Source organism: Xenopus laevis, chromosome 6L (genome assembly GCF_017654675.1).
Source record: "Xenopus laevis strain J_2021 chromosome 6L, Xenopus_laevis_v10.1, whole genome shotgun sequence".
Lineage (NCBI taxonomy): Eukaryota > Metazoa > Chordata > Amphibia > Anura > Pipidae > Xenopus > Xenopus laevis.
The window spans coordinates 144,556,249-144,573,361 of NC_054381.1; the positions used below are offsets into that span (position 1 = coordinate 144,556,249).

General features: G+C 41.0%; 1 protein-coding gene across 1 annotated transcript in view; it reads left to right on the forward strand.

Moving 5' to 3' along the window:
- emc2.L (ER membrane protein complex subunit 2 L homeolog) overlaps nt 1–16,521 on the forward strand; it is a 50,179-nt gene extending 33,658 nt beyond the window's left edge. The window contains exons 10-12 of the mRNA XM_018266428.2: nt 1,276–1,386; nt 5,472–5,576; nt 16,411–16,521. Coding sequence (XP_018121917.1) covers nt 1,276–1,386; nt 5,472–5,576; nt 16,411–16,497 — 303 coding nt within the window. The 3' untranslated portion in view covers nt 16,498–16,521. The remainder of the gene's footprint in view (nt 1–1,275; nt 1,387–5,471; nt 5,577–16,410) is intronic.
- Nucleotides 16,522–17,113: the final 592 nt, after the last annotated feature.

Below are 17,113 nucleotides of genomic sequence, written 5' to 3' on the forward strand. Positions count from 1 at the left end.
TTGGTTAGGATGCAAATTGAAGAGCTGCTGAATAAAAAGCTAAATAACTCAAAAACCTTCAATAATAAAAAATGGAAACCAATTGCAAATTGTCTCCGAATATCACTCTCTGCATCATACTAACAGTTATCTCAAAGGTAAACAACCCCTTTAAGTTAACTTTTAGTATGGGAGGCGGGTGTGAATCCTGCACCCAGGTCCGCTATTATTAAAAGAACGGTAACATTAAAAAATGAAAGTGTTTTAATGTAATACAAATATAACGCAGTGTTGCCCTGCACTGGTAAAACTGATGTGTTTGCTGCAGAAACACTACATTTGTTTATATAAATGAGCTGCTGTGTAGCAATGGGGGCAGCCATTCAAAGGAGAAAAGGCTCAGGTTACACAGCAGATAAGCTCTGTAGAACATAATGGTGTTATCTGTTATCCACTATTTAACCTGTGCCATATAGATTTTTTTTTTTAATTTTCCCCATTGCTACTCAGCAGCTTGTTTATATGAACATATATCTGTTTTACCAGTGCAGGGCAACACGACATGATATTTTCATTACTTTATTTGGTGTTACTGTTCCTTTAAGTTACTCCACTGGAGCCGTTAATGACCCCTTTAGTCTCATATTCTTTGGATAAAACCACAGGAGCACCTCTAAAAACGTGGTGCTAAATTATTAGTGCAAAAATAAAAAAAAAAAAATGGGAGCTGGGCCAAATGTATAAATTTGTATTGTGTTTTTACTCTTTTTTTTCCCCCTTACTTCTTCCCTTATAGGGTGATATGTGTTATCTTTGTGTATTTGGCACTTTCATGTTTTTTGCGAAGAATTTATTCTTGCTTTGCTATGGCAGCCAACAACTTGAAATAGGAGCAGATGCCATTAGGGTTTTGTCAGAAGCCTCACAGGGAGGCAGTGAGCAATAAATCGGGGATCAGTGTCATCATATTCGCTCCCCTGTAGATTTCCCACTTTTAAGTAATGCAGACAAGGTATATTGAGCTCTTTTCTCTGCATAAATTGCCCGCAGTTTTAGCTGATCACGTCCTATTATAGCGAATGGGCATTGCGTGGCTTATGTCACATTGGAATGATTATTGCCAGAAATTACAGATGTCACTTTTTTAGACCAGTTATTGCTAATTGCGCTCCCCATTTACAGTAATCGTTCTACCCATTTTCTTGTGCCATTATCTTGTCTCCATGTTTTGTGCTTATTTCATTATCTGTGCACCATTTTCACTATCTGTCTTCATTTCTTTGTGTCTTTTTCCAGGTGAAATACACCCAAGGAGGGCTTGAAAATCTGGAACTTTCTAGAAAATATTTTTCCCAGGCCCTGAAACTCAACAACCACAACATGAGAGCATTATTTGGACTTTACATAGTACGTTTTATTTATTTTACAGTAGTTACAGAAATTCATGGAATAAAACTTTTTAGGGTTTAGATTTCTTTTTGTGTCAAAACACACAAATTCAAATTTACAAGCACTATCTCGAATGTAAATTAGATTGTGAGATTTATTACACCTCAACCATGGAAACCGTTCTAATTTGAATATCCGCCACCAACTTGCTGAAGTAGGGATGCACCGAATCCACTATTTTGGATTCGGCCGAACCCCCAAATCCTTTGTGAAAGATTCGGGCAAATACTGAACCGAAACCGAACCCTAATTTGCATATGTACCCCTAATTTGCATATGCAAATTAGGGGTGGAAAGGGGGAAACATTTTTTACTTCCTTGTTTTCTGACAAAAAGTCACACGATTTCCCTCCCGCCCCTAATTTGCATATGCAAATTCGGATTTGATTTGGCCGGTCAGAAGGATTCGGCCGAATCCTGCTGAAAAAGGCCGAATCCCGAACCGAATCCTGGATTCGGTGCATCCATATTTACAAGTCAATGGCAGAGGTCTGTTGACCTATTTGAAGATGTTATTAGCCTTAAGGGATGCACTGAATCCAGGATTTGGTTCAGGATTCAGCCTTTTTCAGCAGGATTCCGATTCGGCCAAATCCTTCTGCCCGGTCGAACCGAATCCTATTTGCAAATTAGGGGCGAGGAGGGAAATCGCGTGACTTTTTGTCACAAAACAAGGAAGTAAAAAATTTTTCCCTTTCCCACCCCTAATTTGCATAGGCAAATTAGGATTCGGTTCAGTATTTCTCGAAGGATTCAGTGGTTCAGCCGAATCCAAAATAATGGATGGAGAATAATGGATGGAGAAAAAGTTTCATTCTAATTCGATTTGAGTTTTAGGGTTAGTAACATTAGTTCTAATTTTAGACGTTCAAGTTGTTTTCTTAAATAAGATAACATTTGAGTTTTGAGTACACTCAAATTTATTAGAGTAAAAAAAAAAAATTTCAAATTAGAAATTCGACCTTTGATAAATCTGCCCCTTAGAAACCAACTTTTAGGCCTCTGGTTTGATGTGGCATAGTACACACCTTTAAGATGGCCCTAGATGCACAGATTTTATTAATTAATTTTAAACAAATTTTCATACGATATTTGGTGCTTGTATGGTCAGAAAAGTCGGCTCGTCTATCGGGCCAACCGGTACATTTTGATTGGTCACCTTTGGAGGCACACAAACATCGGCCATTGTTAGTGCTGAATCGTCAAATACAGGTAGAATTCTATTGTTTCTACCTATATATCTGACGATTCCACTCTACACGTGTGTATTGAAATGAACAATCTTTCGTGAAAAGATCTTTTTCCAAGGAAGATCGTAATTGTTACATCTATGGCCACCTTTATCAATTTGTGCTTTCAAGATATATCTTTGTCATATGAGATGTGTAAACTGTTTCTTAAGACCCATTCGTTCGTCGCATCAGAACTACAAGCTGCATTCGTTGGTTACATGCCAAGTGAGTTTTCCGTGGCTGAAGTCTTTGAGGCCGAGACCCTGAGGAATGTGACCACCGAATGCAGCCTGAAATAACGGTGGACCAATCAAGTGGAGCTGTCTAGTTTGATGAAAAGAGAGTGAAAAGGGATTGCAGCTGCTGTTTTAAAAGAAATGGTTATACTTTTCAATGTTGGTAACTATAGGATGCGGTTAAAAAGGGTAATAATTTATGACTGTGTCAGCTGAACTAATAAATTAAAACAGAGCGGATGAAAGCTTCTGCTGCTGAGTGCTAGCTTTTATTGCCATTGACCTTAAGCACCTTTTAGCTCATACATATCACATTTCTTTGTTAGTGCTTAATTTTAAAACAATATATTGATGAGGCAGTTTATATAAACATGTCACAGCATAGAAACTTTGCAAAAGTCATTTGGTGGTGGTAAATCTTCCCCTTTTTATGCAGGAATAACTGTGTGGAAACTGTATACTTAAAGGGGAAGTAAAGTCTAAAATAAAATAAGGCTAGAAATGCTGTATTTTGTATACTAAACATAAACATGAACTTTCTGCACCTCAAGCCCAATCAAACAAATGGTTTATGCTTTCATAGTTGGCTACAGGGGGTCACCATCTTGTAACTTTGTTAAACATCTTTGCAAGACCAAGACTGTGCACATGCTCAGTGTGGTCTGGGCTGCTTAGGGGTCTTCATAAATTATCAAAACAGCACAAGTCAAATAATATCTGCCAGAAGCCAATACAGCAAGACTGATTAATAATCAGAATATGCAGACTGTACTGGGTCCTGTGTTTCTTTCAACTCTGCAGAACCAGTGGCTGCAGTAAAATAATCCTCCAAATAGAATCCCAGTTTATCTGTTTAAATCTGGCTCAGTGATCTTTATCCCTGCAGCTGGAGTTGGAAACAGTAAAGGGGATGTAAAGGCAAAAATAAAATCTATATAAATCTCTACACAGTCGCTCTACAGGGAAACAAACAAAGCTGCTTGAGTTCTGCATGGCTGGGGAGTAAGGTGAGGGCTGCAGAGCAGTTAGGGACCGTCTGACAATTCCTATCCACAGCAGTAAATGAAGGGAGAATTTCACTGCATACAGTCAGGTTTCTTGTAAAAACACATTTTTGAATTAAAGTATATTGGAGATAGGTCTCTTTTTCATTAAAAAAGTAAACATGGGATTTTTTTTTTGCCTTTGCATGCTCTTTAAGGGAGTGCCTCAAAGACGCAAAAGAACAGTTCATAAGCGTTTTCAGTACAGGTGTGGGACCTGGTATCCAGAATGCACGGGTCCTGGGGTTTTCCAGATACCAGATCTTTCCAAAGTTTGGATTTCCATACCTTAAAGGAGAACTAAACCCTCCAATTATAAAAACCCCTACCCACTACCTTACATAGTCCCTGCTTCCCCCCCACATATGTGATTATCCCTAAAGTGACCCTAATTCATCACTCACGTATAGGTGCAGAGTAAGTGCAGTGGAGCTCATGGTCCATCTTCCGTCTCCTCTCTATTCTTTTGGAAGTGGAGGCCGTATAGGCACATGAGCAGTAGGAGCAGTCTTCCAGTTCTTAGCAACTGTGCATGTGCCAAAAGTGCCAGAAATTGCCAAAGGGAGGGAAGAGAACCGGAAGAATACCGAACAGCCGGCAGATGAGAAGCATGGAAGGGGGGACTATGTAGGGTAGTGGGTAGGGAATTTTAGTCTACTAGAAAATCATCGAAGCATAAAATAAACCTAATAGGCTGCGTTTTCCTGACATCAGTTATATTTTAATTGGGATCAAGGTGCTGTTTTATTAGTGCAGAGAAAATCGGTTTATTGGGATAAAATGGAGTCTATGGGAGACCGCTTTTCCGTAATATGGAGCTTGCCTGTATATGAAGGAGCCTTATTGTTAGCATTTAGTATTGTAAAACTGTGCATTTCTAAAGTATGAGGAAGAATTAGATTCTGGAACATATTGTTCTCCATGTGGAATAAAACATGTACGTTTGGTTCTCCTTTAGATGCAATTTCACGGCATTTAAAACAAATTAATAATGAAGCATATGTTGGCTAGCATAGGTTTATTTAGTTTTGGCTTAAAGGTCTCAGGAGATCAAGCCCTAAATAGAACAGTACAGCGATTAATAGATTTCATAGTCAGTTCAGACTGATATTAGTTAAACTTGCTGAAGCTTCTCAAATCTGATTTTTCTCGTGGCTTTTTGATTAGATCCTGATGTTCCCATTTACTTCTAATTAGAAGACTTTATGTAGGATTTTCGTTCCATAGTTTCCATATTCCTGCCTCTTGCTATTAGAAGTTCCTGGCATTCTCCAGCTGGACATTAATAATTACAATTCTTGTACAAAGTGTGCCTGCAGTACTAAATGTGAGCCATGTAAACATAGGGGGATTCTTGAGTGAAGAACTTGGAGAAAGCTATTTTCTGTAACGTGCTGAAATTGGTCATAGCTGATTTAATGGTAATGGATTTGCTTTCAATCTCTCCTAATCGGCTCTCCCATTAATACATGTAATTGTTTTATGCACATGTTGTTCATTTGCTTACCATTTAAATGTGTTCGCCTTTCTAGTCCTCCGTCCATATCGCCTCCAATCCCAAAGCAAGTGCAAAAATGAAGAAGGATAACGTAAAATATGCGACATGGGCCGCTAGCCAAATAAAAAAAGCCTATCAGGTATGTTTTGACATTATTGTAATAGATTTGTGTGCATTTTATTCTGTTAAACCCTGATACAATTTCTGTACTGGTATGGGAGCTGTTATCTAGAATGCTCATGATCTGCAGCTTTCTGGATAAGGGATCTTTCAGTAATTTGGATCTTGGACCTTAAGGGTAAGGCCAGACGATTTTGTTGCCTGGCGACTTATCGCCGCATCTTTTGCGCGACTATCTCCCCGAACTGCCTCAGCGTCTCAGTGAGGCAACTTTGGGGGACTATTGAAAACGCATCGCCGCGTGTGCATTAGTGCAGGCGATTTTGTGCTGTAGCCTATGGGGAAAAGACGCTGAGGCAGTTCGGGGAGATAGTCGCGCAAAAGACGCGGCGATAAGTCGCCAGGCGACAAAATCTCCCCGAATCTCCTCGTCTGGCCTTACCCGTAATCTGCTAGAAAGTCATTTAAACATTTAATAAATCCAGAAGGCTGGTTTTGCTCCCAATAGGGATTAATCATATCTTAGTTTGGATTAAGTGCAAGGTACGTTTTTATTATTACAGAGAAAAAAAATTATTAAAAAAATGGCCTTCCCATAATTCTGAGCTTTCTGGATAACAGGTCCCATACCTGTAGTTGCACTGCAGCCTTGGCTGTTGGTTTATAACAACATCATTTGGATGCAGAGATGACACAAGTTGCTGAAATCCTGTTGTACAACTGTACAGAACTCCTTGTACCTTCCACCGATATTAATTTTCACTGAAAAACATGCAGTGCTGTATCCTGCGAGCGCAGTACAAATAGGGTTAAGAAGACTATCATGTGTTGTATGTTTCACCTTCATTGATTCAGTTGTATGACTTGATATCTTTGTCCAGAGACAATGGTGCCTTATGAGTCATATGCATAATTGAAGCCTGTTTATTATGTTCTTTATATAGCACTGTCCTATTGCACAGAGCTTTACAGAGATTGATAGAGGCCTAAAGGTGGCCATAGACGATACAATTACAATCTTTCCTGGAAAATATCTTTCCAGGAAAGATCGTTTGTTTCAATACACACGTGTAGAGCTGAATCGTCCGATATACAGGTAGAAACAATAGAATGCTACCTGTGTCTGAAGTTTCAGCACTAACAGTGCTAACCAGCCCGATCGAGGAGCCGTCCAATATCCAAGCCTTCTGCCGATATCTGTCGGCTCGTCTCCTGCCATGCACACACCGAATATTGTGCAAAAATTTGTTTTGTACGGTAATATCTGTTCGTGTATGGCCACCTTTAGTCTATAAGCAGTGACTGATTAATAAGGTAAATTTCATGAGGAGCCAGGGAAACCTGCCTGCATGTTTGTGGAGTGTGGGTGGAACCCATTGTACCTGGAGGAAACTCGTGCAGATCGTAACCTTCTCAAAGCTTTTGCCGTATTGTGCCACATTTCATAATTTTTATACTCAGATAAATTTTAAAATCGTGTAATGATCTTATGTGTTGAACATGAAGTGCCTAATCCAAGTCTATGGATTTGCCCGCATTCTGCCAAAAATGATGGCTGTATCCTAGATTGAGTGCATCCTTTGGTTTTATTGCAATTGCGGCTGGAAGGGTTGGGACCAAGGCAACAATGCCAAATTGTTCCGTCCTGGTGACAACTGGGCTGTAGCCACTGTTTTATTGGTGGAATTAGAGGAAGGCTAGTAGGCATGCCTGCCTGTGTCTGTTCTAGTGATGCGTCGATAGACCAGCCTGGAGAATTCAACCCTTTAAGAAAAAAACCCATACCCCCACCCCACCGAGACCGCCCTCCCTCCTCCCCCAGCCTAAATGGCCCCCCGAGGGAAATGCCCCATACTTTATACTTACCCCTCGGCGCAGATTTTGGCATCAGCGTTCCACGCAGCCGTCTTCCGGGTCTTCGTGTATTCTTCCAGCGCTTCAGCAATTTTCGTGAGTTTTGGCGCATGTGCAGTTGTTGCCAACTGGAAAATTGCTCCAACTGCGCATGTGTAAACATGTCGATCTCCCATTAAGTTTACCGAAGACCCAGAAGATGGCTGCGTGGTAGATGTAAATGAGTTTAATTTAACCTGGTGTCAGTATCTCTTTAAGGGGTAGATTTATCAAAGAGTGAAGTTAATAGTGAAGTTCCGCCACTAGAGTGAAATTCCGCCACTCTCCATTCATTTCTATGGGATTTTTATAGGTGTATTTATCAAAGGGTGAACTTTCACTTTCATCCATTGATAAATATGCCTTTCAAAATCCCATAGAAATGAATTGAGAGCTGCGGAATTTCACTCTAGTGGCGGAACTTCACTCTTTGATAAATTTACCCCTATGAGTTGAAACAAAATTGTTTCAGAAAGTTCCCCAAATATACCTTATACTGAGGGGCAAGTTGCTTGCTAACCTAACTAGCTGACTCATCCCGGTAACATCTATGGCTCAAAATGCTGAGCTTGATAAACACATCTTTTGTTGCTTCTACCAATACCATGGGGCTGATTCACTAAGCTCGAGTGAAGGATTCGAATGAAAAATACTTCGAATTTCGAAGTATTTTTTGGGTACTTCGACCATTGAATTGGTTAAATTCGTTCGAATTCGAACGAAATCGAACGAATCGAACGAAAAATCGTTCGACTATTCGACCATTCGATAGTCGAAGTACTTCCCCTTTAAAAAAAACTTCGACCCCCTACTTCGGCAGCTAAAAGCTACCGAAGTCAATGTTAGCCTATGGGGAAGGTCCCCATAGGCTTGCCTGTGATTTTTTGATCGAAGGATTTTCCTTCGATCGTTGGATTAAAATCCTTCGAATCGTTCGATTCGAAGGATTTAATCGTTCGATCGAACGGAAAATCCTTCGATCGATCGATCGCAGGATTAGCGCTAAATCCTTCGACTTCGATATTCGAAGTCGAAGGATTTCAATCCGAGGGTCGAATTTCGAAGTATTTTTAACTTCGAAATTCGACCCTTAGTGAATCGGCCCCCATGTGTCTCTTGTTATCTGTGGTTCTTCCAGAGAAGCAGTAGTTGTTATGCTGCTGTTTCCCTGGCAGTAGTTAAAATTGCAACATCTATTGCGAAACACATAAGCGTTATTGTCTTAGTTGTGTATATTCGCATTTCATGCAATATTATCAAATTGTTACAAATACATTCATAGACATATCTAGTCATTACGTATCTCCTTAATTAATTTGGACAGTTGGGCGGTTATTTGTGATGTTATTCCTTGTTATTCAATGAAGACTTTTTAAGAAGTAAGCGTTACACAACATTATTTTAGTTAAGTATTTGGTTTGGCGTATCCAAAGGGAGAAGAATTTTGGCACTGCCAAGCCCATTTGAGTAATGCTCAGAGAGTGTATTAATGTGATACTTAGCCGAGTCCTTTTCCAGTTAAAATATCGTGGGGATGAGTTTTAATGTAACTGATCCATGTTTATAACTGAAGCCTTGTAGAATTTGTTGCACTAGGTGAAACCATGAACCATTCCACAGCTGTGCTGGTACAAAGGGACTACTCATGTGGCAAAACTCCTTTAATATTCCCCTACGTTATACTGTTGTTACTTGCTGAAATACTCGGCATGTATATGCACACACACACATTGGTGAAAAGATTTCAAGAATTTTTCTAGGTGAATTGATGAACTGAAAAGGACATATTTGTGGGGAAATGATACATTTCTCTAGGTCTTTCTTGGTAAATTTTCTATGGGAGAAGTTTGGGTAGTATTTCAAGGCTTTTTTTCATTCTTAAATATTTATCATTTGACTCTTAAATTATCTTGATGCATAGTTGGCCACAGGGATAATAATGAGTGTTTTGTATGTTTCCACCCATAATTCCATAGATGAGGTTTAAAGCCGTTCATTTGTAGTTCTGCTGCTTTTGAGCCCTTCTCAAACTAAAGGTGGCAGTAGACGATAGGAAAGATTGTCCATTTTAATTACAGACATTTAGACGATTCAGCAGTAAACAATTGGGCAATGTTTGATCGCTTTCAAAGTCACCCGATCAAAATTCCAACTTGCCCGACCAATGTCAAAGTCTTTTGCCGATAATTGTCAGCTCGTGCTCCATACACGTGCCGAATATCATATAAAATGTACCACATGTGATGGTTACTCTGAAAAACTTTCTATATAAACACACACAGATGAGCCCATTTGTTTAAGAATAAACTCAGCAGATTTGAGCTCCCGGTGAGAAGACAAAAGTCCATCAATATCTAAAAACCTTGATCTGCGGAGTTTGTTGAGGTTCAACACAAGTTTTGTTTCGACCTTTGATAATTCTGCCCTTAATAGCTTCTTTTAACAGACGGCAAATATATTTTCTGCTTGTTAGATCCATTAGTGATATGCGGGTCAGGAAAATCTCAACACGAGTCTGAATCTATCCCAGAAAATATCAACATTGTAGGACCCATGCCAAACCCAAACCCGCTTCTTCTCGCTCTGTAGACTCCTTTTGTGCAGGCCTCTGGGAATCTTTGGAGCATATGAGGAGTGTTTGCTCGCCCAGCGCTCAGCGCAGAACACAAAGGCTTCCTGCACATTCCCACTACATCCTGTCACTGCTGCTTCCCATAACAACACATTGTAGCGCTGTAAGCCTGTAACTGCAACTCATCAACCCAGCCCTGCTATACTTTAACATTGTCCTGGAGGAATCACAGGGTAACACTGCCCTGCAAGTCTGGGACCCTCAGCATCACCCCAGAACTCTCCAGAACCAGCTTTTTACTTTGCTGAAAGGCTCCTCTGATCCCCTGGAAAAGGGGAGGGACCCTGGGACTTTAGCTTGAACCCCCTCTCCAGCCCAGGGAATTAGGAACAAGAGGATTTCACTGGTAAATAGTGGAAAGTTGTTGCAGAGACAGAGAGAGAGACACAGAGAGACACATTGCTGCTGGATTCTGCAGTGGAAGGGTATACCGGACTTCGAGTGCACGCTGCAACGATCCCTGCGACACGCATAAAATCAAGCAGCTAATTTACATTAGCGCACCAGACTCAGGAACATTTTTTGTATACTCTGTGGATCGGTGGATTCACATAAATCTCTGGTGCTGCTGACCATTTTTTTAATTGGTCTCTGCGCAGTGCTCACACCTGATTGACATATGAGGAGTGTACTTCCCCAGTCTAACCGGTACCCAACCCAAACCTGCAATGGTTGGCCAAATTTCGACTCGAACCAGCCCAACCGGTGGTCAACATGCACATCACTAATATCCATGCATTTGGATTTCTACCCTCTATACAGTACCACCTACCCAACTGAATCAACCTGACTGTTACCCTTATGCATGGTTTTGAGATGCTGTGTTTGGTCACAGACTCTACAACCAGATACTAGGTCAGCCTTTAGTGTGCCTGCTTCAGGTCTGTAATTGGTACTTTTGGGCACTTTTACGCACACGATGTTGGGAAACCATTCACTTCAACGCAGTCAACTTGATACAGTTGGAGATTGGGCAGCAGTTTAAAAAGTCCCATTAAAAATTGTGTACCCGGTTTCTCAGAGAACGGTTGCTCTGTTTCATGACGACTCGTACTGGAATGTAAATATTCTGTTAGACAAGTTTATTTGCTTTTAGGCTTTGTTGGTGGCATCAGTCCTAAAGGCCTAAGCTCTGCCTCTTATTGAAAAGAACAACTTTTCTAATTCACTTGCTAACCTCACCCATGTGAATATTACACCGAGCATTACATCGATGGGCCGCTTCCAACTTTAATATTTGTGCGTTATCTTTATATTGTTTATTCAGAGTGCAGAAATCTGACCTTGTTTCTCCAAAAGCTTCAGTGATTTTATCGTAAGATTCCCAAGCATTAAACCTTGCATTTTTGCATCAAAGCCGTTTCTTGGAGGAATTGGAACTCCCAAAGCATCAGATTAGGACTATTCCTGTTTGCCTGGGAATGGAAGGGGAGAGGCAGAAGAAAAGGCATTCTGTTCTCCCTCAGGCCAGGCGTAGCTTCATTTTATCAGCTTGGAAAGTGGAAATAAAAAGTAATCCATGCCACTGCACAAAGGGTTTTATCATGGCGGGTAGTTATGGGAAATTTCGTAGGGTGGATTACGTTGAAAGCAGTCAGTGGAGAAAAATATTTTCAACTAAATTTGTTACAGGTGATCTGTATTTCTTTTTTTTTTCATGGGGTTGGGGCAGGTTTAAATGCGTCAGTGCCACTTCATTGCCTAAAATACATTTAATTTGCATCCTGCATGGCTAATGGGAACGAATTTAGCTACATCATTCAGACTATGCTGTTTAATAGAGCTAGCGACTGGCAGGAGTTAAACAGCATAGTTATGATTATTTAACCCTTTAAGTGACATGCACCACTGAAGTCCCACTCACTGTTTTCTTATTCATTTAAAGCATAAATGGACTTTCTACATTGCTGGCTAAAAAGCTGGTTTCCTGGATAATAGGTTGGTGGCAGTTGAAGGGTTAAACAAGATATGGCGTAGCTAATGAAATTAGTCCAAACAATTAATGTTTAGTAATATAGTTTTTAAAATATTCTCCCTGGAAGTAATTTTTGGCTGCTATCGTTACAGTCCCGCTGTTGGGCAATCTAAAAATAATGGATAGGGTACAAGTAAAGCGGTGGGACTCAACCCATAGGGGCAGAACCCGTTTTTTTTTTGGGGAACAAAAAGTTACTGTGTTCTTTTTATCACAATATTTGTTGACTTCACCTAGCCACTTGTACTTTGTGGCATTTTCAAATATATATATATATCACTATGTAAAGAGGCAGAGCCTAACAAGCAGAGCAAAGGAATGTGAGGGGGAGTATTTGCATTAGGGGTCACGCCATAGTAAAATACTATTGACAATGTAAGTTTTAAGTTGATATGGAACCTTGACCTGCTTTTAGAGGGGCTATTCTGCCAACATCCCCATGCTGTCTCTTCCATCCCCACTAATGGTGACTAATCGTGTCACCTAAATTGAGGCCCCAATTCTGCTTCATGGCTAAAATACATCTCCCTATTTTCTAGTTATGTGCGGGCAGGCCTGAAACCCAAAGGTCTGGCAGATTTGGGATGACTTCCACGTGACTGGCGGGTCTTCCCTCTGTCCTTCCTGCCTGTGGCCTTACTGTGCCAGCTTCTGCTTCCAGTTAGCCCTTTTTTTTAGACTCATGCCTGTGTGGCTCTGCCACTTCTGTGATGTCATAGTGGTACAGGCTTGGGTCTTTAAATATGGAGGTACACCGAGTTAGGGCTGGGTGTGGGTTTGGTGCGGCTGGCGGATTGGTGGGTTAGGGTCTGGTGGTGGATCGGTGGGTTGAGTGCGGGTGGTGGATCGGTGGGTTTGGTGCAAGTGGTGGATCGGTGGGTTTGGGTCAGGTGCGGGTGGTCGATTGGTGGGTAAGGGTCTGGTTCAGGTGGATCGGTGTGTTGGGTGTGGGTGGTGGATCGGTGGGTTAGGGTCTGGTGCGGGTGGTGGATCGGTGAGTTGGGGTCTTGTGCGGGTGGTGGATCGGTGAGTTGGGGTCTTGTGCAGGTGGTGGATCGGTTGGTTGGGTGTGGGTGGCGGATTGGTGGGTTAGGGTCTGGTGCGGGTGATGGATTGGTGGGTTAGGATCTGGTGCAGGTGGTGGATCGGGGGGTTGGGTGTGGGTGGTGGATCGGTGGGTTCGGTTCTGGTTCGGGTGGTGGAACTGTGGGTAAGGACCGTGTGCGGGTTGACTTTTTGATGACCCACACATCACTACTGTTTTTACCATGAGAGTTTTGACAATCAGTCCCTAACACTGTACTCACACAAGTACTATTTCACAATCTGTCTTTTTGCAAAAAATTAGTCTGTAATAGAATTGCTAAAATGATACAATTAATCATGCTCAGCATGGTTTTACTTTACAGAGCACCTCTACACATTCATAGTACTCCTCATACGAATAATGTGAGGTTGTACTACAGAAAAAGTTCCCTGCAGCTGATTGATCCATATAGTTAGCATAAGGTCAGTTGCAGGTTAAGAGCTCATGAGGCTTGTCCCTGCCTGGGTGGAACTGTTCTTGATCACATAATCCGTCCCCACACATCATACGGAGCTTAGGAGACCAGCCATGAATCAAAGACGTAATATTCAGATAGCAGAGAAATATCCCATTATATTGAGAATTTATTAAGTGTTTATACGCTCACATTTAGTTAAGCAATGGCTTTCCTGACTCGGAGCAAATTAGAGCAGTGCTCTCTTGAGAAAAAGCACCGTTAACTGCTAGTACACCGAGAATGTGCCTTTCACTGAGAAACAGCCATTTAACTACTTAATATATTTGCTATAATCAGGACCGATGAGTGATGGAGGCTGTCAATGCTGTTAGAAAATTCATTTTAAAATCAGCATGGAGCAGTCAGCAGCTTTCTATTCAAAGGTTTGTTGTCCACTAATAGAATTGGCTTAAGGTATCATTATAGGAATATATAATTGGCCCGGCTTAATTTCTTCCTGACTAACGACTTTGGAGTGGAAATGAAATCTTAGTTTAATGGGGTACATGATTGTCAGGCTTGCCTCGTGCTACCCAGACCAAAGCCGTGTTTCAAAGTCTCCGACTTTAATCAGGAAAGTTGTCTTTTTTTTTTTATGCCTGGTCACCAGCCCGAACTTTACATTTTCCTTTATTTCTGCCGAATTCGGACATACCCTACAGTTAATTTCTATAAAAAATTTTTTACTCTAAGGGGCAGATTTATCCAAGGTCAATTTTCGAATGAAAAAAATTAAAATTTCGAGCAATTTTGTGTGTACTTCCACTAGGGAATAGTCCAAATTTGATTCGAATTTGTAAAAATTCAAATATCGAAATTTATCATGTACTGTCTCTTTAAAAATTTGACTTCGACCATTCGCCATCTAAAACCTGCCGGATTGCTGTTTTAGCCTATGGGGGACCTCCTAGAACCTATTTGGAGTCGATTGGTGGACTTTGGAAAATCAAAGAGGTTTTTTTTGGAAAAACTTCTAATCGAATTCGATCGAATACGCTATTCCTACTATTCGAATTTGGCCGAATACGGACCTATTCGATCGAAAACTGACCTATTCGACCAAAAAAAACTTCAACTCAATTTCGGTTGGTCTTTTTGAATTAGAATTTCGAAGTTTTTTTCAATACGAAATTCGACCCTTGATAAATATGCCCCTAATGTCAAAACCATTTGGCAATAAAGAACAAAAATAAAATGCAAAACTGGTTAATCAAATGCAACTATTCCTCGTAGTTGAATGAAAGCTTTTCTAGTTTAAAGGGGCTTATTATAACTGGTTTGTTCCAAGTTTCTTAAAGGGACACGGCGGTCAAAAGAAAAGGTTTGTGTTTGGGAGTGCAGCATACGGGGTTTAGTGAATATGAAAAATGTGATTTATTTTATTTTGAAGCAAAATGCTTTCCAGTTACCCAGGTTTTTGTGGACATAACTGATTTTTGTCTCCTTATCAACATAAAGTCTTTACAGTTATGGGACCCATTATCCAAAAAGCTCCGAATTACGAGCAGGCTGTCCATTTTAAGCAAATAATATGTTTTTATGGTCTTTTTCTCTTTAATAATAAAACTGTAGCTTGTACTTAATCCCAACTAAGATATAATTAATCCAAACTGGTGGCAAAACGGTCCTATTGAGTTTCTTTAAAGGGATGGTTCACCTTCAAGTTAACTGTTACTATGTAATAGAATGGCTTATTCTAAGCGACTTATCAATTGCTCTTCATTGTTATAATTGTTGCATTATTTGCTCCTTCCGACTCTTTCCAACTGACCCCATTTAAGCAACAAATGCTCTATAAGGCTACACATGTATTGTTATTGCTACTTTTTCTCATCTTTCTATTCATCTTCTCCAATTCATATTCCAGTCTCTTATTCAAATCAATGCATGGTTGCTAGGGGAATTTGGAGCGCAACAACCAGATTGATGAAACCGCAAACTGGAGAGCTGCTGAATAAAAAGCCGAATAACTCAAAAACCTTAAATAATTAAAAATAAAAACCAATTGCAAATTGTCTCAGAATATCACTCTCTACATCATACTAATAGTTAATTCAAAGGTGAACAACCCCTTAAGGATAGGGCCACACGGGAAGATTCAGGGAGATTGGTCGCCTGGCGGCTAATCGCCGCGTCTTTGAGGCGACTAATCTCCCTGAATGGCTCGCTGGTATCTCACACCCGCTAACGCTAAAGTCGCCTGCGCCTATTCACACGCGGTGATACGTTTTTCAAAGTCGGTCGAAATTGTCTCGCGAGGCAATTTCAAGCGACTTTGAAAAACGTGTTTCCGCGTGTGAATAGGCGCAGGCGACGTTAGCGCTAGCGGGTGTGAGATACCAGCGAGCCATTCAGGGAGATTAGATGTGGCGATTAGTCGCCAGGCGAATAATCTCCCTTAAATCTTCCCATGTGGCCTAGCCCTTAACGCTTCAGTGATTTTTAGTAGCCTTAAGGTATGCAGATCCCAATTACGAAAAGATCCATTATCCGGAGAACTCCTGATCCCGAGAATTCTGGATAAGCAGTACACCTTACTTCTTTGGGAAATTCAAATCAAATTCACATTATTTCATTTGTTTCTTATTGTTTATGCAGAATATTCCTAATGGACAAAATTTAGAAACTTCTGCTTTTTTTTTTTTTTACTATTTTCATTACCCTTATAAAGATATTTCAATGATAAAGTTGTATAATTTTGAAATTCTTTGACAAAAATTGTATTTTGCCCTTGCTGATGGTGGAACTCTTATTTGCATAGTATGAAATAACTATGTTGCTTGATAATAACACCTTTTATTTTCTCCAGCTTGCAGGTCGCACCATGACTGATACGCAGACATCTTTAAAGGCTGTTGAAGATATGTTGGAAACCTTGCAGATTACACAGTCCTAATAACACAATGAATAGCTACACCAACATCGTCGTAAAAAATTCCCGTTTCCTCAAATTCTGCATTTGTAAAGTCTCCGAGGATCAGATGTGAATGGTTTGTTATTAAAGGAGAAGGAACCCTAGTGGGCGCAAAAACCCTCCCCCCCCCCCTCCCCTGTGTTGCTTCCCCTCCCTCCTCCCCCCTGGCCTTCCTTGTCCCGCTGGGCAAATGCCCCTAACTTGTTACTTACCCTTTGACGCCATCTTCTTCCACGCAATCTTCTTCCTACTTTGACCGGCGCATGCGCAGTAGGAGCATTTCGCTGGTACGGATCTACTGCGCATGCGCCAAAAGTCACAAAGTGGAATCGGAAAACTTCGTGACTTTTGGCACATGCGCAGTAGATCCGTACTGGCGAAATGCTCCTACTGCGCATGCGCCAAAACGCCGGTCAAAGCAGGAAGAAGATCGCACTGAAGAAGATGGCGTCGGTGAACTCCGTGGACTGGACCTGCGCAGAAGGGTAAGTAACAAGTTAGGGGCATTTGCCCAGCGGGACAGGTAGGCCGGGGGGGAGGAGGGAGGGGAAGCATCACAGGGGAGGGGGGAGGGTTTTTGCGCCCACTGGGTTTCCTT